The sequence below is a fragment of the Poromitra crassiceps genome (assembly GCF_964638095.1).
Source record: "Poromitra crassiceps genome assembly, chromosome: 3".
In the NCBI taxonomy this organism is placed as follows: domain Eukaryota; kingdom Metazoa; phylum Chordata; class Actinopteri; order Beryciformes; family Melamphaidae; genus Poromitra; species Poromitra crassiceps.
In genome coordinates, this window is record NC_139625.1 from 72,650,312 (window position 1) to 72,677,114 (window position 26,803).

Here is a 26,803-nt window from a genome sequence, read left to right on the forward strand (position 1 = left end):
ACCTGGCATGGCTGGCATGTTTGATGACTTCAACTCAGACAAACCAGAGCTCTGAAATGATACGTGAATTTCCAACATGTAATTCCGTGTTGTTTGTCCCCCGAGTTCCAAGGTGCCTTGAAGGTCGCATTAAAAACCTGCAGACCATTCAGAAAAGAAAGAAAAAGAGAAAGAACTCTATCAATCAACATCATTCATCATTGGTAAGTAGCAAATAGGGCTATGGTTCAAAAAATTAGAACTATCCCTTTAACTCTTACTGTAACTCAATTTGAAGGATTTCATCACGAAAATTGGAAAATTTGAACGCTAGGAAAGAAACTATTGATAATAATTTGCAGGAAATAATTGTCTCTGCTGCACACATGCTCAGTGTGAGTATTTTAAAGGGAATTTATTTTAATTTATTGTCAGTTTTTACATTTGGTCGCAAAACAAAACAAAACAAAAAACAAAACACATCAGTTTTTATAGGCTAATATTAATCAGCCTGGGTTTGTGTGCTATAGAGAATGGAGTCAATATACAATTATGTAGCCATCTTAGTTGACTGCAGACATATGCAAAATACACCAATAGCTGTCTAAATACAATGCTCTTCTTTATGTTTTGTCTTATAGTCATATGCATACTCATAAATCTCATACTCATAAGTCATAAATATATACAAACACATGCACTTTTCACACTCTAGTTTCTCTCTGCCACTCCTGTCACAGACATCTCTCCAGCATTTTGGAATATTTGGATATGAAAAACTTGAAAATATGAGCTCAGGACCTTGAACTCAGTGGATATCTATCACGTCTTTACAAGGCAAGTTTATGTTTCCAACAAAATCATATTGGCCTAACTCAACTTTAACGCCACCCCCCAGTTTAACTCCTCTTGCAATTTTCAAATGCTTCTGCCTAAAATGTCTGTATTTCGAGCTGGGAAAACTTGGTCAAAATAGAAAGGGAAACTCAGGGAAATAATGAGCGATGATAGGGGGATGTCCCGGATGTCCCGCCTAAAGGCAGCTGATTGGAGAAATACGAATATCCGCAGGTGATTTCTCCAATCACCTGCATCGGTTCAAACTTCCTCTGGTTTTTTCCCCAACTTCCTTTGTCCATGTTCTGTGGGCGTGAATTACAGACTGTTTAAGCTGCATTCACAGAATGTAGAAGGCAGTCTGGCTTGAGAGACTACTAGCCCACTCCTCTGACCTCAGGGCCAAAAGTAAACCAAAACTTGGTTAGCTACTTCAATGACGCAAGTAGCTTATTATTTATCTCTGAGGTACCTATGGAATTACTGTACATTATAAAGCCCTTGTCCTGACGGATTTGTTCTTACCAGAGGTCAGGTAATTCAAAGATTTTTTTTCACGGAATTGTGTTGCTAGGGAACAGTTTGGAACCTAGCTTATGTCCTGTCAGTTATTGTACTAGCAAACACTGCAACAGGAAGTAACTGGGGGAAATTGACAATGTTTATGTTGTCAAGTTGAAACCGTCAATAGAGCGGCCTTCCATGTGCGAAACGAACCTGCTGTTTTATTCATATTCCCCCATATGCCCCATTTCAATTCTACCATCCCGATTAACAGTCTCAAACGTTGTGTGATGCAATCAAAAAAAGAAATAAAAAAAGGGGGGAAGTCTAATTGGCTGGCTTTGTGAACCATTCAGATGATATGATCACACAAAAATGATGAAGAGATTGTTTTGACTTATTTTCTTTCCGTGTGGAAAAAGTTGATGGTAGAAGTAATTCACCTCTCATACCATTAAGTGCTAACGTTACCTCAGGCAATAATGTAGATTTAGATTGATCCTGTGCATCATCAATCACTGAAATCATTGACATAGCGTTAATAATTACATTACCAACATTGTCCTGTACTTATCCCACACAAGTTGGGCTTGGGGTTGTGAACTGCAATGGTAGTGAATTATAAAAGCAATAACACCCAAAAGAGCGTTCTTCACCGGGATTATGGGCCCAACAGTGTTGCAGCTGGGACAAGGCCCAGCCGAGTGCCACCGACAGCACTGAAGTACTCATAATTACAGCAAAGAAACATTGTCAAAGGTATTGGCACTTTATTACAATGGCTACTAAGGCATGTGTACTATCTGAAAAGTTTTCTTCAAAGTAATATACATATCTGCCAGTAAAAAAACTGCAGAAAACAAGCTGATCAACTATAAACTAGCTAGTTGAACGGTTGAAGTGTTTTGGCCAATTAGATTGTTGTAGCTGTTGTGGCTGTAGATATAAAGGTAGTATCACATGCTCAAAATGCTGTATGGAAAAAGTTCTAATAAATTCTCTCTCTGCAAGACCATAGCAGTCAACTCAGTGTGAAAGAGCCATGTGCCATAGCAAAGTAAACCACCAAGGCTAACGTTGCTCCTCTTGGACTTCAGTGCTTCTTGTTCATGGATGACTCTGTGTCAAGTTTAATCCACAAGATCGAAAAGTAATACTTCCTTGTGTTAATACCATACAGTCAGGCAGCAGATAGCTTTGATTCTTAAGAGACTTTTTGAATACTCAAAGAAAGTAGTGAACGGCGACTATATATAAAAGAACAGAGAGTTTGTCTCAAACCCTCTCAAAAAAATCCATTTGAGAACATCTATCAGAAAAAGCCATATGAGTCCAAAATAAAAGATGTGTTTACTGGTTTGAAGATGGAAAAATTTACAAATAAAAATAACACTAACGTTGAATAGTATCTCCAAGAAAATATAAAGGCGATGAAAGAAGATGATGAAATTCTTGTTAATCCCCCAGCTTGCTTCTGTAAATCCACGTCAATCTTCAAAAAAGCCCAAAGCGCCTCACTCAGGCGAAGGGGTTGTCCGATCTGAGGATGGTGCTCTGGATGTCGTGGTAGGGGCTCTTGCCATTCATGTGCGGCTCGATATGGCTCTCGATGCTGTAGCAGCGGTGCACCTCCGTGAGCGATGAGGCCACGTATGAGGCCGAGCGGAAGATGTCAGCATGGGCGAAGGTGCCCAGGCCGAACTGCATCCGCTGCTGGTTCCAGTGTCTCCGCAAGACGCTTTGCACCTAAGAGAGGAGAGACCCAAAGAGGATGTAAGGCACAAGAGGGCTCGGGGTGGAAGAGATAAAGGGCCCTATCTTGGTACAGGCGATATCCCCTATTTGCGCTTGCGCACCTGTTTGCGTGCCTTAATGATAGCAGACCGTCTTGCGCACTTGTCCAGGTGTTATGCCGAGGTTTGCACCCCCCAGCCGGGAGCAGCTAAACGCATCCCCACCTCATGGGAGCATATTCTAATGATTTATACAGAAACATAACTGTTTAAAAATTATATAATTGTTTGGGTAGACGTGACCTGTTTTCAAGTTAAAACAGCCCCAAAATATGCTGGAGATGCAATTACTCGCGGGGGAGCATAACTCGTCACAACAACGGGCGTAAGCGCAGATTAGAGGCGTGCCAAATCTTTTATGCACGGCGCAAACGGGATTTGGGCGGTGTTAACCACCAGAATTATTCACAGTTGTTACATCAATCAGATTCCCGTCTTGCAGTCCCTGTAATACAGTTTGCGTGAGGCATGCTGTAATTCTCCCCATGCGTAATTTGGATACGTGTAGGGCAGGCCTATTGGCTGTATATACAGTATTATCCCTATCTCATAACGACACCATCACATCATATACCTGTTAAAACATCTGTGTTTTGATGCAATTCGGGTTATTTTGTTGACTGGGGTGGGACAATAGAAACGTGTTTGCAGCGGGTAAATGGTGGAGACAAAAGAAAAGATTGGAGGATTTACAGTGGACTCAATTAAAACTCGGTGAAACATTGAGCTGCTGATTCGGCTGTGGTGCCAATGACCCTCCGGGTTATGGGATAGGAGGTGAAGGTGAATAGCCTATTTCAAGTAGGCTACAATGTACACGTTTTCTCAATTCATTTACCATAACCCCTCCTTACGATGTGATAAAAGTTTCTCAGTGAATTGTAGTTGATTGCCTCACCGAATAATCTGTTGGTTACCCAATTTTAGCAGCAGAATTTGATGTCCTGGCGTGGCACGTCCGTGCGTAATGACGTTTCTGCGCTGCGCAGCGTGGAGATTATGGTGCGCTCTAGCTCAGCGAGTATTTTAGCGACTAAGACGTGCTTTTCAAAGCTCTGACGATAGGATAATGCCATATATCCCCACATTTTTGCGATGAAACACTTGCTTTGGCATGTGGCACGCCTATGTCCAGTACAATTATAACAGGCATGCGCTTAAGCATGCCCCCAATTTGCATTGCGTGCGGCGTTAAACGCTAAATTACCACTTTTGCGAAGATAGGGCCCAAAGAGATCATCCTGTACCTGAAAGGCCACAGGTTTGAATCCCTAGAAGAGCCATCAACAGTCCATCAACAGTCCATCAACAGTTGAACGAAACCTACATTTCTTTGTAAGTTGCTAGTGTCCGCTAAGGTTGTCAAAAGTAGTTTTTTTTTACAGCAACAGTATCAATACCAGCAGTGCTTTCTCTTAATGAAAAATCTAGGTAACGATTTAGAATACAGCCCGCAAAAAACCATGTAACTACAGGGTAAAAAGACTGTACTTATAGTGTAACTACAGGGTAACGAGACTGTACTTATAGTGTAACTACAGGGTAAAAAGACTGTACTTATAGTGTAACTACAGGGTAACAAGACTGTACTTATAGTGGAACTACAGGGTAACAAGACTGTACTTATAGTGTAACTACAGGGTAACAAGACTGTACTTATAGTATAACTACAGAGATCTGTACTTATAGTGTAACTACAGGGTAACAAGACTACTTATAGTGTAACTACAGGGTAACAAGACTGTACTTATAGTATAACTACAGGGTAACAAGACTGTACTTATAGTGTAACTACAGGGTAACAAGACTGTACTTATAGTGTAACTACAGGGTAACAAGACTGTACTTATAGTGTAACTACAGGGTAACAAGACTGTACTTATAGTATAACTACAGGGTAACAAGACTGTAACTACAGGGTAACAAGACTACTTATAGTGTAACTACAGGGTAACAAGACTGTACTTATAGTATAACTACAGGGTAACAAGACTGTACTTATAGTACATTATAACTACAGGGTAACAAGACTGTACTTATAGTATAACTACAGGATAACAAGATCTGTACTTATAGTATAACTATATAACTATATATAGGGATCTCCACAGAAAATAAAGAGCTGTGTGAGGTTTATAATTGACAAATGGTAGGTTCATTTAACACAAGCCAAGTAATGTTAAACCCCCCCCCCCCCCCCCCCTCCAGATAACATCCAATTCCGCAATCATCCTATGAGAAACATATATGATATTTTCACTGAAAATTAAGGACAAATCAAAATACCAGAAAAACTTGCTCAACCCTCTGTGGGTGCTGAATCCTCCAAAAAATGTCACATAATGGAATTAATCCAAGACAGCACTCCAATAACTTTGATATTTAAATTTTAAATGTTTATTGCCTGCACACTGACAAGACGAGGACAAGACACCGGACCCCCTGATCCTCTCTCCCCAAAGTCTTAATAGTCACATGAGCTATTCACATCCGGGAGATATTTACACCCGGGTGTAAATAGTCACATCGTCTATTTACACCGGGGTACAAATAGCATCTGCCCTGTTGCTTCAACAAGCTAAAAGTTTGTGATAGGTTGATGACTAGAGCAGGGGTAATGTGCTGTGTTAGTGCAAAGTTTGTAAGATTTTGGGAGGGGGGGGGGCTAGATTATTTTTTATGCCTCTTTATGTGTCAACCCCCCCCCCCCCCCCCCCACCTCATGGTTTTGATATTTTCCTGGGTATTGGTGTTGAAGTTAGAAATTCTAGTATTGTGACAACCCTAGTGTCAGCTCAATGCTGACAATGTAAATGAAAACTCAAGAACCATGGTTTTACACTATGTAAATGGCTTAAAAAATACCTTTAAAATTTACTTTTTCCACTCACATTGGGAACTATTTTTTTTAACTAAATCAGTAAAGTTACTCAACCAGCAATTCTTTTAAAAAGGTGGATTGAATTAAAGTGCAATAAACCAGTTGTGTTTAATACTTTTGGCAATGCGTAATATAAATGCCAGGAGAGAGAAATACACCTGGCTGCCTGGAAGGCATCCAGCCATGTCCAGCCATGAAATATACAGTACTTGTATCTACTATCCAGCGATACCCACACACCTAAAAACACAACATGGAAAATGGTCATAAATCACATATGGATCAAGCTAAGCACTTACTTACCTCCCCATTGAAGAAGCAGAATATTGTAGCAACCAAGAGACCCTGAGAATAAAAAGAAAAAGAAAAAAACTAAATATTTTCTTGAGGACTTAAGATAAGATAAGAGATAAGATAATCCTTTATTCGTCCCACAAGGGGAAATTTCAGTGCTACAGCAGCAAGTGGACAGGGTTAAAAAAGAGACAGCCACATAATACCACGTACAGTCAACAGTAAAAACAGAATATAGCAAGTACACAAGTAAAAATTGCATTAAAAAAAGTACAAAATTACATTAAAAGTGCTGGATAAAAGTGCCTTTAGTAGCTAATTGAGAGGAGCAATTTAAAACCATTGTACACTCAAGAATGTACAGAATTAAAAAGTCTGACAGCCGCTGGGAGGAAAGAACTCCGGAAACGCTCCCTCACACACTTTGGGTGGACTAGTCCTCCCCCCTCTCTCACATTCCCCCTGCTCTCCTTCCCCTGCACCCTCCCACCTCTCCTTCTCTGTTCTCTCCTCCTCCACATTTCCCATTTTCTCCCCACCCTCGCCCTAATCCGGGCCCGTATCCTACTCCCTCCCTCCACCCTAGACCCTACCTCTACTCTACCTCCCCTGTACCCTTCCATCTCTCCTTCTCTGTTCTCTCCTCCTCTCTGTCCTCTCCCCTCTCTCACATTCCCACTGCTCTCCTTCCCCTGCGCCCTCCCACCTCTCCTTCTCTGTTCTCTCCTCCTCTCTGCCCTCTCCTCCCTCTCACATTCCCCCTGCTCTCCCTCCCCTGCACCCTCTCCTTCTCTGTTCTCTCCTCCTCCACATTTCCCATTTCTCCCTACCCTCGCCCTAATCCGGGCCCGTATCCTACTCCCTCCCCTCCCCCAACCCTAGACCCTACCCCTACCCTGGCTCTCCCTCCCCTGCACCCTCATCTCTCCTCCCCTGTTCTCTCCTCCTCCACATTTCCTATTTCCCCCCCACCTCCCCCCTCTCCTCCCTCCCTCCCTCCACCCTAGACCCTACCTCTACTCTACCTCCCCTGTACCCTTCCACCTCTCCTTCTCTGTTCTCTCCTCCTCTCTGTCCTCTCCCCTCTCTCACATTCCCACTGCTCTCCTTCCCCTGCGCCCTCCCACCTCTCCACATTTCCTATTTTCTCCCCACCTCCCCCCTCTCCTCCCTCTCCCTCCCTCCTCCACTCTCCTGCTTTCTTCAAATGTTCAAATGTTATCTTTATTCTGTATATTCTTGTTACTGTGTGTTAGCTAGAATCAGCTAGACATACTTTCTGTGAAGCCCTCTGAGACATGCTTGTGAATTAGGGCTATATAAATAAACTTGACTTGACTTGACTTGACTAGTCTGTTAGTGGCGCGGGAGCTCTCCAGGGCTGTCACACTGTCTCATCTGGTTCAATTATGAAAGTGAACCAAATGAGAAATCCTTTGAGCTCATACAAATGTATCATGGGCCTACAAACTAAAATATACTGTTCACAACTTCACACATTAATGCTGCCCCAAAAACATGCAATTGTATCCAACCATGAAAAATGAATTGGATTTACACTATTGCCTTTGGATAGTCAGAGATCAAGCTCAAGCCTAGACCAAGCCTAGTTATAAACTATAAAATCAGTTATAAACACATGAAGTTAGAATATGCTAGACCTTCCAAGCATGAGGTACTGTTGGCTATTATTATTGACATCTGTCTCCTTCTACTCATAAAACCATATAACCATAACCATATAAAACCATGTGCTTTGTGCTTGTTTTCTCCCCAATTATACATGGCTAATTCCCCCTGCTGTTCCAGTCATTGCTCCACCCCCTCTGCCCGATCTGGGGAGAGTTGTAGACTAGCACATGCTTCCTCCAATACATGTGCAGTCACCAGCCGCTTATTTTCAACTGACAGCAAGGAGTTTCACCGACAGGACGTAGCCGGTGGGAGGATCACGTTATTCCCCCCAGTTCCCCTCCCCCCAAACAGGCGCCTGAACCAACCAGAGAAGGCATAGTGCAGCGACCAGGACACATACCCTTAATCCGGCTGCCCACCCGCAGACGCTGTCGACGCTGGACCAGACCAGAGGTAACATGGTAGGTAAGGATCTACCCCTGCACTACCCAGATGACCCTCTTGATGCCCTCTTGTTAGGACTGACTGACCCATTTTCAAGCATCTCGGTTTGGCTATTTGGTGCCACCAGAGCTCTAATAGCATCGTTCTCACCTCCCCAAACAAACCAAATTAAAGGAGTAAACACTCCAGAGTTTGAATAAACTGCTCCAAATATTCTCGGTGTGAATGCATCCTGAGATAACAGAGTCTGTGGAGGAACTCTGCTCACCTGGTAGTGCATGAGGATGTTCATGATGTACTGAAAGATCTCAAAGGCCAGGCGTCCCTGGGGCTTGTAGGGGATCAGGATGAACTGGATCCCCAGCAGAGGGACCAGGATGAGGGTGGCTCTCACTGCTTTCATGTAGAGGCTGGACTCTGCCTGGTGGGTCACCTTCAGCTTGGTGATGAGGACACGTACAATGTTCAGCAGGAAGAACAGGTTCACCTGAAATGAAAAAGGACCAAACTGAATGATGTTTGCCTAGAGGAGCGTTCATAGAGCTCCAGAAAGTAAAGCCTTAAGCCCATGGCACACCAATCAAACATTCTAAAACAACTGCCAAGAAGAATATTGGCAGTTGTTGGAGAATGTTTGATTGGTGTGCCATGTGCTAAACACAGACAAACAAGGATTGATGTTGAATCTCACCAAACATCTCCAAACAAGCGCAGACAGCCATGGCACACCAAACAAGCATCTGTGTGTGTCTGTTTGTTGTAGAATGTCTGATCGGAGTGACATGGGCTTTATACGGCTCTTGGTGGCTTCAAAAGACAAATGGAGCCAATGGTTTAAAATGGATAATTCAGAGTTGTTTTTGACTTTGAGTGACACCCAGAAAAAAAAATCACAAATTTTACAGCTACTTCTTTCCCCATGTATGTCGGTGGGAAAAAGTATTTTGGGGATGCATGGCGTCACGTGACTTGCAATGCTGAGCTTGACCACCATGTCAAATTGGCATCAAGGCTGGGGACCTGACGCCTGGGAAACCTAGCTACTCAGTGCTTACCAGCAGTGCAGCACAGATGCTACTCAGTGCTTAGCAGCAGTGCAGCACAGATGCTACTCAGTGCTTACCAGCAGTGCAGCATGGATGCTACTCAGTGCTTACCAGCAGTGTAGCACAGATGCTACTCAGTGCTTACCAGCAGTGCAGCATGGATGCTACTCAGTGCTTACCAGCAGTGCAGCATGGATGCTACTCAGTGCTTACCAGCAGTGCAGCATGGATGCTACTCAGTGCTTACCAGCAGTGCAGCACAGATGCTACTCAGTGCTTACCAGCAGTGCAGCATGGATGCTACTCAGTGCTTACCAGCAGTGCAGCACAGATGGGGCCGTGGATAATGTAGAGCAAGGACGTGTCCGAGCTGATCCAGCAACTGTGAAGGTACACAGAATCAGATAAATGCCATAATATGCAGTCGCTCACCTTACATCAGAGTTTCATAAAGTACTATAAAGTTAAATGTGGCCCATGGTGTAGAGAGATTAGATTGTAACTTAAGTCTTTCAAGAGTGAGATGTTTCTTTCAGTCTGTGTAATATTGCTACAGTAAATACATGAACATAAAGTAGTAGAGTGATATCCTTGGAATTGATCATCCGCATTTGGAGATGTTAATCAAAAAGACTCACTAGTCATTGTAGTAGCAGCGACGAGCTACTGCATGTATCAGCGCTGGCACAAGTGGAAAACCTGTAAAATAACATTTGGTACATTTATGACAATTGGTAAATTTTTCTGCACAAGACACATTGAAATATATTCACAAATCTGTACTTGACTTAACTGAAAAAAATATTTAAATTTTTAATTAAACAATAAGCCACAATAAGTCACTGTTAGGGGTTTGATAGTATGCAATTTCTCGGTCCACCAAATTTCCAATGTTAACCCCACCCCACCACCCAGACTTTTCTCCCATTTTCTCCCCAATTCATAGTATTTCCATGAGGTCACAAGCATTTTCCTACCAATATGGCGCTACAATACACACAGCTCATTGGCTGTTTGTGTCACTTGATTGTAATCACCTGTTAATTGATTACAATCACCTGTTATTCTCCTACCAAGATGGCCGTGTGGTCAGAGATGGGCAAAAATACATCAAAAAGTATTTTGATACAAATTACAAATACTTGCTCAAAAAATGTATCACAATACAAATACAAAATACTGGTCTGAAAAATTTATTTGAAATACAAATACGTATTTTGTATTTTGAAAATACATGAAAATACATTTTATAAAAACTGATAAAGAACTGCAACAATTAGTCAATTCATCGATTCATTGCCAAATATTACATTAATTTCCTATTTTGATGATCTATTAATCATTTTGAGCCATTTATTTAAGGAAAAATGTCTTAATTATCTGATTCCAGCTTTTCAAATGTGACATTTTGAGGTTTATTTAGATGGTAAACCATCTCTTTAGTCCTCTGTGACAGTATTCTCCTTTGTGTACCCTCTAACACACTACACTTCTTCCATTTCAGTTGTTTTTCAGCACAACTTATTTCTCCTTCACTTCAGCTGTTAATTGCCTTCTGTGAGGGCTTTTGAGTTACAGGTAGCATTTCTACACGTTACAGTAACCTCACGTTTTGGAGCTTTGACCATGTTTAGCCAAAGATCTGTTATGAGAGTTATGTTATGATAGTAGGTCCCCTATAAACAACTTCAGATCCACCATGTCAGTAAATTGTCACATATAGTCTTTATTTAACACGCTGCACACATAGAAATACAGCAACATTATTTATTCCACCACAAAAGGTTACTTTTCAGGAACATGTAACCATGGTGCCGCAGTATGGCATTCATGGTGAGGGGAACTTAATCCTGTGGCTAATGTATGGAAACAGGGAGGTTGTCAGCTTTGTAACAGTATATTTATTTATCCATTTTGTAGAGCTGAGTTGGGTACGGAGGTGTTTTTTTTTATATTAGTTGTGTCTCTCTAATATGATGTTTTGCATGCAGTAAAGTTTGATTGGCAGATAGGGCAGTGTTTGTCTTAGCATGCAATAGGCTTATCTAACCATCACATTTAGTACTTTATCTCTGTGGGAATTTCCACAAACACGAGGCTTCAGTACTAGTTTGAGTTAGACTTCCTGTCCATTTCAACAGTGGATAAATGGTTACAGGCCAGTCGCTCAAACACCTTCATGACAGTTAAATCAACAGGCTTGTAATCATTCAGGCATCGGGCTGTAGCATTAGACTTCTACTCTATCAGCTTGGTGTAATGTGGCACTGTGTCGGGTTCATCACAGCTTTAATCAGAGGGTCAGGGGGACTCATGGTAGGCTACTTGTGCAGTAAACCGTTTCATTTGCAGATAGGGCAGTGTTTGCCTTAGCATGCAATATCTGATTATCACATTTAGTACTTTATCTCTGGGGGAATTTCCACCAACACGAGACTTCAGTACTAGTTTCACCCTACTCTGCCTCTGATTTGTGGTTGAGATTGTTCTGAGGGTAAGCCAATCAGAGGCAGAGTAGAAGTAACATCTCACATTGTGTTTTTTTTATTCCACAGTTTAAACCTGTGTCAATGTTTAAAATGTGTCCATTTGAGAATAAAATGAAATAAAAATGTATTTTATAATACACAAAATACAAGGTCTGAAAGTATTTTGATACAAATTACATCTTATTTTTCTCAGTCCAGCCAAATACAAATTACAAAATACACAAATGTATTTGAAATCCGTATTTTAAATACATGTATTTAAAATACTGCCCATCTCTGCGTGTGGTGATGTAACAGAATACTATCAATTGTACTTGGCCAATTCCCCCTGCTGTCCCGGTCGTTGCTCCGCTCCACTCCACTCTGGAGAGAGTTGTAGACTAGCACATGCTTCCTCTGACACATATGCAGTTGCCAGCTACCTCTTTTCGCTTGACAGCTAGGCGTTTCGCCAGCAAGGCGTTTCGCCAGCAGGACATATCGCTTAGGAGGATCACGCTATTCCCCCCAGTTCCCCCGACCGACCAGAGGATAGTGCATTGACCAGAACACAATACCCTTAATCCAGGTTCCCACCCGCAGACATGGCCAATTGTGTCTGAATGGACACCCGACCTAGCCGGAGGTAACACGGGGGCTGGAACCTACCGCTGCACTACCTGGACGCCCTCCCATGTTAACAAGTGAATTGGATGGACAGAGGTTTTCAGAAGATGCAGATTAAGCCTCTCACTCCCTGAGAAAAGCCCTACTCACCCCATCCCAGTAAGTAATACCACTACTCACCCCATCCCAGTAAGTAATACCACTACTCACCCCATCCCAGTAAGTAATACCACTACTCACCCCATCCCAGTAAGTAATACCTCTACTCACCCCATCCCAGTAAGTAATACCACATGAGATGCTGCTTCTCCGCAAACACCGCCACAACGATGAGCGTGTGCAGGTAGATCCCCTCACACAGCATCCAAAAGTAGTTACAGCTCAGAAAATACAGGTGGATGAACGTGATCACCTTACAGCTCACCTAGACAGACAAAAGCAGATGAACATGATCACCTTACAGCTCACCTAGACAGACAAAAGCAGCATGAGCCATGGCATCCTCCCTCACAAAAACCTCAAAGCTCCATTGAGCAGATAGAATACAAATACGTCTTTTATTAGTCACAGACACCGACAGATGCCGTGAAATTTGTCTTCTCCTCCCCGTTTGACCCATCCTGGCTTATCCGTGGTTCAGGCCAGGAGCGGTGGCCAGCTGCCCGGGGACCAACTTCTTCCAACCACTGCTGGTCAGACAGTTGGGGGGGGCGTATATATGGAGGAAACCCCAGGGGAGCATGGGGAGATATGCAAACTCCACACATAGGGGCCCTTTCATGAGATAACCCACCTGGGCACCAGCCACCGAAGGCATGGGAAGACATACCCCCAGTGTCAACAGCGTCCCAGGTGGGAATCGAACGCAGGACCTTATTGCTGTGAGGCGAGTGTGCGAGGCAAGAGCATGGCCACTGCGCCATCAATCTAATCTAAGATATGTGCATTAGGGATATCCAGCCTTTGATGTAAAGAGTCTTACTCACATAATTGCTTTGCATGTGGTTGTTTGCCTGGTTGTTTGCCACTACGGTCAGCCAGATGATGGTCATGATTGAGTTTAGTATGAAGGAGAAAAATAGGTTTTTGTGGAGAGTTATCCTCTGGCAGCTCAGACTCCTGAGGGGATAAGGGAGAGGACACACACACACACACACACACACACACACACACACACACACACACATACACCACTTAGTCTGTGAAGCTGACAGCAATGAAACAATAAAGTTCACTCAGCTGATCAGAGTTTGCCGGGGACCTGGGTCACATGAACGAGTCAGACTCAAGTCACAGTTTTAATTGCTTGAGACTTGACTTGATGCATGAAGAGAAGACTTTGAGACTTGACTTGATGCATGAAGAGAAGACTTTGAGACTTGACTTGATGCATGAAGAGAAGACTTGAGACTTGACTTGATGCATGAAGAGAAGACTTGAGACTTGACTTGATGCAGGAAGAGAAGACTTGAGACTTGATGCAGGAAGAGAAGACTTGAGACTTGACTTGATGCAGGAAGAGAAGACTTGAGACTTGACATGATGCAGGAAGAGAAGACTTGAGACTTGACTTGATGCATGAAGAGAAGACTTGAGACTTGACTTGATGCATGAAGAGAAGACTTGAGACTTGACTTGATGCATGAAGAGAAGACTTTGAGACTTGACTTGATGCATGAAGAGAAGACTTGAGACTTGACTTGATGCATGAAGAGAAGACTTTGAGACTTGACTTGATGCATGAAGAGAAGACTTGAGACTTGATTTGATGCATGAAGAGAAGACTTTGAGACTTGACTTGATGCATGAAGAGAAGACTTTGAGACTTGACTTGATGCATGAAGAGAAGACTTGAGACTTGACTTGATGCATGAAGAGAAGACTTTGAGACTTGACTTGATGCATGAAGAGAAGACTTTGAGACTTGACTTGATGCATGAAGAGAAGACTTTGAGACTTGACTTGATGCATGAAGAGAAGACTTTGAGACTTGACTTGATGCATGAAGAGAAGACTTGAGACTTGACTTGATGCATGAAGAGAAGACTTGAGACTTGACTTGATGCAGGAAGAGAAGACTTTGAGACTTGACTTGGGTTCTGGTGACTTGGGAATTGACTTTGATGACTTATAAAGGTTTCTAAAGTCTTGACAAAAGATCTTGTGTTTGTGTAAATTACTAAAAGTGATGAGATGTTTTTCCAGTAGATGACTGAATTTAAATTATTTTTTTTCAGAATCAGAATCAGAGGACGCATGCCCTCATTCCGGCATCCCACCCACCGCAGACACAGCCATTCGTGGCTGTATGGACGGACATCCGACCAAGCAGGAGGTAATACGGGGGCACGACAAAAGAAAAGAAAGCTCGCACACTGCAAGGCTCCAAGTTGAGTGTATTTATTTTACACCGGTGGTGGTGGTGGTGGTGGTGGTGCTGGTGGTGACGTTTTGGCCAGCACCCTGCCCTTCCTCAGACCCGGAGGCACGAACCTGCGACCCTTGTGTTGGTAGGCAGGGAATCTACCGCTACACTACCCGGACGCCCCACAATTAGCATTTTAATGCTTTTCATGTGTGAGATTAGATAAATAAAAAGGTGAGCTACAAAGAAAGCGGCGGTAGTGCAGTCATGTGTTTGTAGTCCACTGTTCTGTCCATACTTACTTGTAATGGAAGAATATTGCTAACGATATGAACAATGATGTCAGCGACAGTCCGTGACCAATCAGAACCAAGTAGAAGAGATTCATCGCCGTCTGCAAGAAAACACAATGAATACAACATGACCTATCCACCTTATTTCTAGATGCCATGATGCCTTTTTTTTGCAATTCCAGCAGCCCGCGGGGCGCCAGTTGCCCACCCCTGCCGTAGAGCTCAGTGAAGTGAGCAACAATCTCCCACAGTTTGACTTCCGGTTTAACGATTTTAACCCTAAACCCCCGTAACGCGTCCAGCTTGGCAAAAATCTCGTTGATAAATATCCAGAGTTGTTCAAAGAGCAACAGAAATAGCGGATGTGATATATAAAATGATTACATTCCCTCAAATAAGTCGTCAAACAAGTGTATTTATTGTGACAAGCAACTTTTTTTCCCCAGCATCAGAATTTTAACGAGGAAATGCGCAAGCTGCAACGATCAGTCACGTTCTAAACCAGACCTTGCACCCATAATTATTTTACAGCGGGGCATTCAAAAATAAGGTGGATACAGTATATAATTTATATTATTATATACTATATATTTTTTTCCCTCTCATCCTTGAACATACCCTCCTGCCGTGATTGGTGTTGGCAGTGCATTTGGTGTAGTTGGTCCAGGTCCTGTTGCTCTCCTCGTGGCGCCCCCAGTCGCCCGTCTCAGTGCAGTGTTTGGATGCCACCTCTGTTAACACATTTTATGAAAAACAAAACATGCTGTAAAGATGCAACTTCTGTCTCCCTTGATCTATGGTGGCCTGTAGCTGACACAAAAACGTTAGCTAATTGGAGCAGAGGTCACATCTTGTGAAGAGCTATGTAAAATTGTGGAATAATAATTGGGATTTGTTGTTTGCTCTTTTTGGCTTGAGATCAGTCTTTTCAGACTGTGTAGCTAAAGGGCTTGTGACACCAGTTACTCATAGTAGCACTGTCTTCTATTGTTGAGCAGCTGAAATGTAAACACTGTCATAAAATTCGAATGGATGGGAAGTTTTCGTGCCAAAACTGAGAAAAGGCCGGAAAGTGAGTTTTGAAAGGCAGAGATCTCTGCACCTGGTCAAGTAATTGCTGAGTCACTAGTACTAGGGCCGGGCGACAAAATCAAATATCACAATATTTTTTGACCACATACGTATAGCCTACACATATCGATACCTCAATATCGATATTTCAACAATATGGTAGGGATGTCTATTGGTGCTTTCACAAAATATTTACACAATGGGATTTTTGATCAACTATACTACGCGTGCTCGATTCCTAGGCTCGTCCGCTGCGCGGGCTCGCTGAGCTGGTCCTACAGCTTGCATACACAGCTCGGCCGCTGCGTGGCTTCGCCTGCTCTTGTGACATCACTGATGGTGTCACAATGTCTATGACATCAGTGCCTATGACATCATCAGTGATGTCATAAGATGAACATGCTCCTATGACATCATCAGTGCCTATGACATCATCAGTGATGTCATAAGATGATCAGGCTCTTATGACATGATCAGTGGGACAAAAATTGAAACAGACAGGCAGAGATTGCCCACTTGCCCCTTTTATATGTAGATTTCATTGTGGGTATAATGACTAAGTGGGTAAAAGCAAATAATAGAACAGCTAGAACAGTCTGGGAAGTTCAGCAAATGACATCACTTTATTCTGATGCAGACTTTAAAACTCACAACACTTCGGCCGGAGGCAGAACTCTTCGGCTGCTCGGGGTCCTCTCTGGGCTTGGCTGCAGCTGTGCAGCAAACTCTGACACTGGGGACAACTGTTGCCAAAGAACTAATTATTGGGGAATGGAGGTCCCCGTCTTCACCCTCTTTCCAGTTGTGGTTGATGGACATGATCTCTGTGTGGATGAGGGGACTCTGTTTCCTGAGAACCAACTCCCTTAGAAAATGTCTAACTATATGGGACCCATTTTTGGCCTGCCTCGATGAGGTTAGGGGCGACGGGTGACTCGTCCAGCTGGTTTCCTATAGACCTCTTGCGCAAGATCTCAAGTACGGTACATCGTTTACAAGCACATAAGCACCACTGTAATATTGAATGTTCATTATGTACGTATGTTTTTGTTTAATTTCTTTTCTTTTCTTGTGTCTTTTTGTTTTGTTTGTGTTTCTTAATAAAAAATTTGAAAATAAAATATGGGGGGGAACTCACAACACTAATATATAGAAAAAACATCACATGGATGCAACTGGGACGTATCATCAGTGATGTACCCTGGGGTCATAGGATGTTTCGGGTACTGCGACATCATACACCCTCACCCAGGTGATCCAGCCGGGGGTGATCAAGCCCCGACTTACGTCCCAGTAGCTACCCACGGTCAGCCCTCTAGGGAAAGACAGGACCACTCAATCCGCTGCTCCGGAACTACTCTGCCGGGACGGGGAGGCTCTGGCACTTGGAGGGACTGGGCTCTGTGGGTTGACTCCTGTCCGGGCTCCTCCTACGTCTCACCAGGTCCAGGACCTGTGCGTTGCACCAGACTCCCCCGCTCCCAACATTTCATTCCGGTATGATGTTTCTTGGGCCGTGGTGGTACTGCAGGCTCCACTTGCGGCTTGAATGGCCCTCCTACAAGGCCTCTCGTGGATTTGTTGGGCTTCTTCCTCACGGAAGACGCAGGCTGGGGCGCTAACCCATACTGCTCCCGGGTTCCGTCTACATTCCGGCTGTCAACTTACAGTATGCCATATCACAATATTATGATCCATATCACGATATCGATATAATATCGCTGGTGAAAGTAGACCGGAACGGGGCGGTACGTAGCACCATTAAAAGATTTGTTGCCTGAACGCAGTACGGGGAAGAGGGGACAGAGTGACGTGCAGCTGCCTGTCAATCAAAACCCACAGAAGCCGTCACGATCACATTTCCAACCCGCCCTCGGTCTTGGTCTTGTCTCGGTCTCGGGTTAGGTAGTCTCGACTCCAACACTAATATATATATATATATATATATATATATATGTATATGTATATGTATATGTACAGACCTCTCATATACTTGTGTGGTGGAAATCACAGAAAACAGAGCACAGAAATGTACCTTTGGGGTCGAAGTTTCCATAGTAGTCTGGACAGTGCTGCTCTGTGGTGAAGCCAGCTTCACTTGGATCCCAGCACAGCCATCCATCCCACGTCCTGTTGCACATCGGTCCTGACACACAGCCAACCAGTCAGACAGCACCTTCCACTGCGACTGTACATGAACATACTCTGGCAAAGTATGGCATGCTTTTTGGTATTTTCCAAGCTTTTCAGCATAGGTCCAGAAAATATGTATCCTTGTAGGATTACTGCTTGTAAGATCATTGGAGCTAGTCTTATCTATCTAGTGCGGCGTGCCCGCAAACATGACGTATTTTATATAATAATAAATAAATTAATTAATTAATTAATAAATAAGAAAAAAGCCTTTTAGTCTTTTTAGCCTAGTTATTTTCATTTAGGAAGACCAATTTTATTTTCCACTGAGCTACTGTATCATGGGCTTCAAAGCCGTCCCTCTTACCTGCTTTTCTCTGATGAGAGTCTTTCAGGATCTGCTGGAAGCATTCATATTGGGCCGTGGCAATCTTGTTGCGCGTGACCTCAGATTCGCCCTGGTGGTTTTGATTTTGCTGCTCCTCTCGCTGGTAATCGTCGACTTCAGGGCTCGCTAGCACAAGCAGCTGGGACAAAGGCACACACACGGATACACGCACAGACAAAAACGAAATGTGAATTATATTGTTTGTTTAATAAGAGTTCGGCTCAAGTTGTCTACCTCAACTACACTACTATCTTCGCTTCCTTAATACCTTATTAATGATGTCTGTTTGTGTCATAAGAATATCAAAATACATCAGTTTAGATGTGGTATCCACCTTAGTGAGGGAGCACAGCAGCAGCAGAAACAGCGTGCAGTCGGGGTCCATCCTCGCCCGGATCTCGGTGGGGGTTCTGAGGAAAGTTACAAATAGTTTCAAGTTGAGAAAAGGAAACTGGGTCAGCAGGAGAGTTGGCGGTCCCAGTCAACACTATTCATATTGACTCAAAGTTTCATTATGGGGAAAACATATTGGAGACTCATTTTTAAAATAGCCCAATGGCAGATATAATAATGTTTTCTTGTTTTCTTATCACTTTGAATCATAGACTGTATGGATGTAGCCACCGTGCCGTCAGCCATTGATTTGTGGACTGCCGTTTTGAAGCCTCTATTTGGCATTTTGGTCGCTGCCATCTTGGTTCTGCTTGGTTCGGTTTCCCACAGAGCCGCAGCGCCGCCTGCTATTGGTCCGTGATCGAGGAGCTTTTGGCACTTGCGCATTGGCTTCATCTGTCCAAGCCCGAGGTTGCTGCTTGCTTTGGATGTCAAATCATAGATGATAAATAAAGTACAGATGATCAGCTGATATTAGATGGTAAATAAAGTACAGATGATCGGCTGCTATTAGATGGTAAATAAAGTACAGATGGTCAGCTGATATTAGATTGTAAATAAAGTACAGATGATCAGCTGATATTAGATTGTAAATAAAGTACAGATGATCAGCTGATATTAGATGATAAATAAAGTACAGATGGTCATCTGCTATTAGATGATAAATAAAGTACAGATGGTCACCTGCTATTGGATGATAAATAAAGTACGATGATCAGCTGTTATTAGATGGTAAATAAAGTACAGATGATCAGCTGTTATTAGATGGTAAATAAAGTACAGATGATCAGCTGATATTAGATGATAAATAAAGTACAAATGATCAGCTGATATTAGATGGTAAATAAAGTACAGATGATCGGCTGATATTAGATTGTAAATAAAGTACAGATGATCAGATGCTATTAGATGATAAATAAAGTACAGATGATCAGCTGTTATTAGATGGTAAATAAAGTACAGATGATCAGCTGCTATTAGATGATAAATAAAGTACAAATGATCAGCTGTTATTAGATGGTAAATAAAGTACAGATGATCAGCTGATATTAGATGGTAAATAAAGTACAGATGATCAGCTGATATTAGATGGTAAATAAAGTACAGATGATCAGCTGATATTAGATGGTAAATAAGGTACAGATGATTAGCTGCTATTAGATGGTAAATAAAGTACAGATGGTCAGCTAATATTAGATGGTAAATAAAGTACAGATGGTCAGCTAATATTAGATGGTAAATAAAGTACAGATGGTCAGCTAATATTAGATGGTAAATAAAGTACAGATGGTCAGCTGATATTGGAGGGTAAATAAAGTACAGATGATCAGCTGATATTAGATGGTAAATAAAGTACAGATGATCAGCTGATATTAGATGGTAAATAAAGTACAGATGATCAGCTGATATTAGATGGTAAATAAGGTACAGATGATTAGCTGCTATTAGATGGTAAATAAAGTACAGATGGTCAGCTAATATTAGATGGTAAATAAAGTACAGATGATCAGCTGATATTAGATGGTAAATAAAGTACAGATGGTCAGCTAATATTAGATGGTAAATAAAGTACAGATGGTCAGCTAATATTAGATGGTAAATAAAGTACAGATGTTGAGCTGATATTGGAGGGTATTTTTATGTGATTGGGAGAAACAGGTAAAAATGTCAGCACTTTCTGTACTGAATAATTCCCCCCCAGAGTTCAATAAAAAAAATCCTTCCGGAGCTGCAGCAGCTGCTAACCTGATCCAGCCCTCTGCAGCATGCTTTAGTTTTGTATTTGCAGGCCTACTTTTAATTACCACACTTTTAGTATTTTTATTGTTTTTATTTATTATTAATTGCATTGTATATATTTTGGGTTGCTTCCTTGACATTACCTTTATTAAGCTGTACCTGCTGGCAAAACCCCCCTTTCCTCCAGAGACGATACTATTATTATGATGAACTTCATAGCAACTATCAAAATTGCCTCATTCGACATCCAGCATACGTGTGTACTAGATTCAAAACATAAAAATATATTTTGCGGTCACGATATTCAAAAGCCCTGTTTGAAACCTGGTATCTATTACAGAAATAGTGGACTACAGTAGTGTGCTCACCATTTTTTTAACTGGTGCCCGAATTCTCAACTGTTAATTTGATTCACTGTAAAATACCCACAATGCAGAACAATTTCTAGTGAACAGTGAATGTACAGTACCATACAATTTCTCCCATATACCACAATGCAATGCTGTCGTGTTTACCAAAGGAGAAGAAGAGTGAGGTATGTGTCCGAAACTCATTTGATCGTTCCCCATGGGGAATAGTGATTGAGTGAACCATTCCAAACACGGCAAAAGTATGGGTTTTTTGACTGTACTGTATACTATATTTGGGGGCTACCTACATTTTGGAGATTTTTTCTTCATCAAATCCAATGAAACTCCCGATATAGATTAGTTCTATTTTAAAACTTCAGAATACATTTCAAAAATTTATATTTAGGGGTTGCCTGCTGTTCATTTTTGTATCAAGAGCTGTGTAAATAAATCATAATCATAATAAAACCATGGCCTCCAAGCCCATGTTTTTACTTTTCAATGCAGGACTCCCCGTTTTGGATGTTTGGGTTACAGATTTGGCCTCTAGCTTCCTTTGTTCCCCACAGCTTCCTTCCTGTGTCGTTATTATGCGTGTTAAGCAACTTTAACTAGAGTTTGGCAAAAGACAGGTCAATGTGGACGTTTGTCAGAGAGCTCAGTATCAAGGCAAATACAGTAAGGACACCTCTTTAGATACAGAAGCTTTGCAGAGCATGCAGATGATCCATACATAGTTAGATTTTAAGATAATATGAAATTGGAATGATCTTCATGGGGAAATTGTATTCGTTGCTGCAGTGCTCAATAATTGCATACAGTAGAACAGTAGAACAGTCTGTGATTAATCACCCTAAGATGAGGAGCAGTCTGTGATTAATCACCCTAAGAGGAGGAGCAGTCTGTGATTAATCATCCTAAGAGGAGGAGCAGTCTGTGATTAATCACCCTAAGAGGAGGAACAGTCTGTGATTAATCACCACGAGGAGGAACAGTCTGTGATTAATCACCCCGAGGAGGAACAGCCTGTGATTAATCACCCTAAGAGGAGGAGCAGTCTGTGATTAATCACCCTAAAATGAGGAGCAGTCTGTGATTAATCACCCTAAGAGGAGGAACAGTCTGTGATTAATCACCCTAAGAGGAGGAACAGTCTGTGATTAATCACACTAAGAGGAGGAACAGTCTGTGATTAATCACACTAAGAGGAGGAATAGTCTGTGATTAATCAGCCTAAGAGGAGGAACAGTCTGTGATTAATCACCCTAAGAGGAGGAATAGTCTGTGATTAATCACCCTAAGAGGAGGAATAGTCTGTGATTCATCACCCTAAGAGGAGGAGCAGTCTGTGATTAATCACCCTAAGAGGAACAGTGTGATTAATCACCCTAAGAGGAGGAACAGTCTGTGATTAATCACACTAAGAGGAGGAGCAGTCTGTGATTAATCACCCTAAGAGGAACAGTGTGATTAATCACCCTAAGAGGAGGAACAGTCTGTGATTAACCACACTAAGCAGAGGAATAGTCTGTGATTCATCACCCTAAGAGGAGGAGCAGTCTGTGATTAATCACCCTAAGAGGAGGAACAGTCTGTGATTAATCACCCTAAGTGGAGGAACTGTGATTCCAGAGTATTCCCTGTGCATTCTCACTTCCCTGCAGGTTACCGTCGGCCCTGAACACACACATCCCCCCACCCTCCGACCACAGCCGGCCTCATCAACAGAAAACCCCCACTGACACACACACACGCATGCGCACGCACACACACACACACACACACACACACACACACACACACACACACACACACACACACACACACACACACACACACACACACACACATATACTGTGTGTATATATACTATATATATATATATATATATATATATATATATATATATATATATAGCTCCTAATTATTGTGTATATTGTGTGTATTGGATTTTGGTTTTAGTCATTTTTATTTCTTGGCTTCATCTTCTGGTTTTGACTGCTATGCTCCATATACGTGACACTCAAATTCCTCATATGTAATCTGATTACCTACCTACCTGTGGCAATACAATGGATTTTCATTCTCATTTTGTAAAGATGTAATGCATCACTCTTTTTCAGTATATGTGAGTCTTATTTGACATTTTTACCAATTTTGACCACATTTTTAACGCCCTTACAGGATGGAATTGTTTTCTTTAAAAAAAGTGTAATCCCCCCCATGCTGCTGTCATTTTAGTGTTGTTTTACCCCTGCTGCATCAGACCCCCCCATGCTGCTGTCATTTTAATGTTGTCTTACCCCTGCTACATCAGATCCCCCATGCTGCTGTCATTTTAGTGTTGTCTTACCCCTGCTGCATCAGACCACCCATGCTGCTGTCATTTTAGTGTTGTTTTACCCCTGCTGCATCAGACCCCCCCATGCTGCTGTCATTTTAGTGTTGTTTTACCCCTGCTGCATCAGACCCCCCCATGCTGCTGTCATTTTAGTGTTGTTTTACCCCTGCTACATCAGATCCCCCATGCTGCTGTCATTTTAATGTTGTCTTACCCCTGCTGCATCAGATCCCCCCATGCTGCTGTCATTTTAATGTTGTCTTACCCCTGCTACATCAGATCCCCCATGCTGCTGTCATTTTAGTGTTGTCTTACCCCTGCTGCATCAGACCACCCATGCTGCTGTCATTTTAATGTTGTCTTACCCCTGCTGCATCAGACCACCCATGCTGCTGTCATTTTAATGTTGTCTTACCCCTGCTGCATCAGATCCCCCATGCTGCTGTCATTTTAATGTTGTCTTACCCCTGCTGCATCAGATCCCCCATGCTGCTGTCATTTTAGTGTTGTCTTACCCCTGCTGCATCAGATCCCCCATGCTGCTGTCATTTTAGTGTTGTCTTACCCCTGCTGCATCAGACCACCCATGCTGCTGTCATTTTAGTGTTGTCTTACCCCTGCTGCATCAGACCCCCCCATGCTGCTGTCATTTTAGTGTTGTCTTACCCCTGCTGCATCAGACCCCCCCATGCTGCTGTCATTTTAGTGTTGTCTTACCCCTGCTGCATCAGACCCCCCCATGCTGCTGTCATTTTAGTGTTGTCTTACCCCTGCTGCATCAGACCCCCCCATGCTGCTGTCATTTTAATGTTGTCTTACCCCTGCTGCATCAGACCCCCCCCATGCTGCTGTCATTTTAGTGTTGTCTTACCCCTGCTGCATCAGACCCCCCCATGCTGCTGTCATTTTAATGTTGTCTTACCCCTGCTGCATCAGACCCCCCCCATGCTGCTGTCATTTTAGTGTTGTCTTACCCCTGCTGCATCAGACCCCCCCATGCTGCTGTCATTTTAATGTTGTCTTACCCCTGCTGCATCAGACCCCCCCATGCTGCTGTCATTTTAGTGTTGTCTTACCCCTGCTGCATCAGACCCCCCCATGCTGTTGTCATTTTAATGTTGTCTTACCCCTGCTGCATCAGACCCCCCCATGCTGCTGTCATTTTAGTGTTGTCTTACCCCTGCTGCATCAGATCCCCCATGCTGCTGTCATTTTAGTGTTGTCTTACCCCTGCTGCATCAGACCACCCATGCTGCTGTCATTTTAGTGTTGTCTTACCCCTGCTGCATCAGACCCCCCCATGCTGCTGTCATTTTAGTGTTGTCTTACCCCTGCTGCATCAGACCCCCCCATGCTGCTGTCATTTTAATGTTGTCTTACCCCTGCTGCATCAGACCCCCCATGCTGCTGTCATTTTAATGTTGTCTTACCCCTGCTACATCAGACCCCCCCATGCTGCTGTCATTTTAATGTTGTCTTACCCCTGCTACATCAGACCCCCCCATGCTGCTGTCATTTTAGTGTTGTCTTACCCCTGCTGCATCAGACCCCCCCATGCTGCTGTCATTTTAGTGTTGTCTTACCCCTGCTGCATCAGACCACCCATGCTGCTGTCATTTTAGTGTTGTCTTACCCCTGCTGCATCACACCACCCCATGCTGCTGTCATTTTAGTGTTGTCTTACCCCTGCTGCATCAGACCACCCATGCTGCTGTCATTTTAGTGTTGTCTTACCCCTGCTGCATCAGACCCCCCCATGCTGCTGTCATTTTAGTGTTGTCTTACCCCTGCTGCATCAGGCACCCCCATGCTGCTGTCATTTTAGTGTTGTCTTACCCCTGCTGCATCAGGCACCCCCATGCTGCTGTCATTTTAGTGTTGTCTTACCCCTGCTGCATCAGACCACCCATGCTGCTGTCATTTTAGTGTTGTCTTACCCCTGCTGCATCAGACCCCCCATGCTGCTGTCATTTTAATGTTGTCTTACCCCTGCTGCATCAGACCACCCATGCTGCTGTCATTTTAATGTTGTCTTACCCCTGCTGCATCAGACCACCCATGCTGCTGTCATTTTAGTGTTGTCTTACCCCTGCTGCATCAGACCCCCCATGCTGCTGTCATTTTAGTGTTGTCTTACCCCTGCTGCATCAGACCCCCCCCATGCTGCTGTCATTTTAGTGTTGTCTTACCCCTGCTTCATCAGACCCCCCATGCTGCTGTCATTTTAATGTTGTCTTACCCCTGCTGCATCAGACCCCCCATGCTGCTGTCATTTTAATGTTGTCTTACCCCTGCTGCATCAGACCCCCCCCATGCTGCTGTCATTTTAATGTTGTCTTACCCCTGCTGCATCAGACCCCCCCATGCTGCTGTCATTTTAGTGTTGTCTTACCCCTGCTGCATCAGACCCCCCATGCTGCTGTCATTTTAATGTTGTCTTACCCCTGCTGCATCAGACCCCCCCATGCTGCTGTCATTTTAATGTTGTCTTACCCCTGCTGCATCAGACCCCCCCATGCTGCTGTCATTTTAGTGTTGTCTTACCCCTGCTGCATCAGACCCCCCCATGCTGCTGTCATTTTAGTGTTGTCTTACCCCTGCTGCATCAGACCCCCCCATGCTGCTGTCATTTTAGTGTTGTCTTACCCCTGCTGCATCAGACCACCCATGCTGCTGTCATTTTAGTGTTGTCTTACCCCTGCTGCATCAGACCCCCCATGCTGCTGTCATTTTAGTGTTGTCTTACCCCTGCTGCATCAGACCACCCATGCTGCTGTCATTTTAGTGTTGTCTTACCCCTGCTGCATCAGACCACCCATGCTGCTGTCATTTTAGTGTTGTCTTACCCCTGCTGCATCAGACCCCCCCATGCTGCTGTCATTTTAGTGTTGTCTTACCCCTGCTGCATCAGGAAGCCTTTATCAGTTTATATGATTCATATCTTCTCCAACACACATGTACACATGCAGCCATATCTCTCTAACACCATTTCCAGACTCTTATTTTCCTAGAAGTGAAGCTCCCTATAGCTACATGGGCCTTCTGTATCAAAACATGAGGATTCCCACCATTTCCCTTGTCAGGAACTCCAATTAGAAACACATTTGAGAGGCTGAAGTCACCATGTGAGCAGGGCTTTGTTGTTAGATTGCACAACTGAATTCACCAGTCTTGTACATTCCCTCTCTGAGCTAAAAGTCAACAATTTAGGAACTAACACA

At 43.2% G+C, this 26,803-nt stretch overlaps 1 protein-coding gene across 1 annotated transcript; it reads right to left on the bottom strand.

The window, feature by feature from the left end:
* Window positions 1-369: 369 nt before the first annotated feature.
* Window positions 370-24,020, bottom strand: LOC310773257 (calcitonin gene-related peptide type 1 receptor-like; the record flags this gene model as incomplete). Its single annotated transcript, XM_083633143.1, has 13 exons — window positions 370-3,066; window positions 6,298-6,339; window positions 8,636-8,854; window positions 9,729-9,795; window positions 10,052-10,112; window positions 12,779-12,932; window positions 13,495-13,627; window positions 15,176-15,267; window positions 15,785-15,897; window positions 18,273-18,383; window positions 18,738-18,897; window positions 19,093-19,168; window positions 23,998-24,020. The coding sequence occupies 13 exons, from the start codon at window positions 24,018-24,020 to the stop codon at window positions 2,839-2,841; spliced, it is 1,479 nt and encodes a 492-aa protein (XP_083489269.1). The 3' UTR covers window positions 370-2,838.
* Window positions 24,021-26,803: the final 2,783 nt, after the last annotated feature.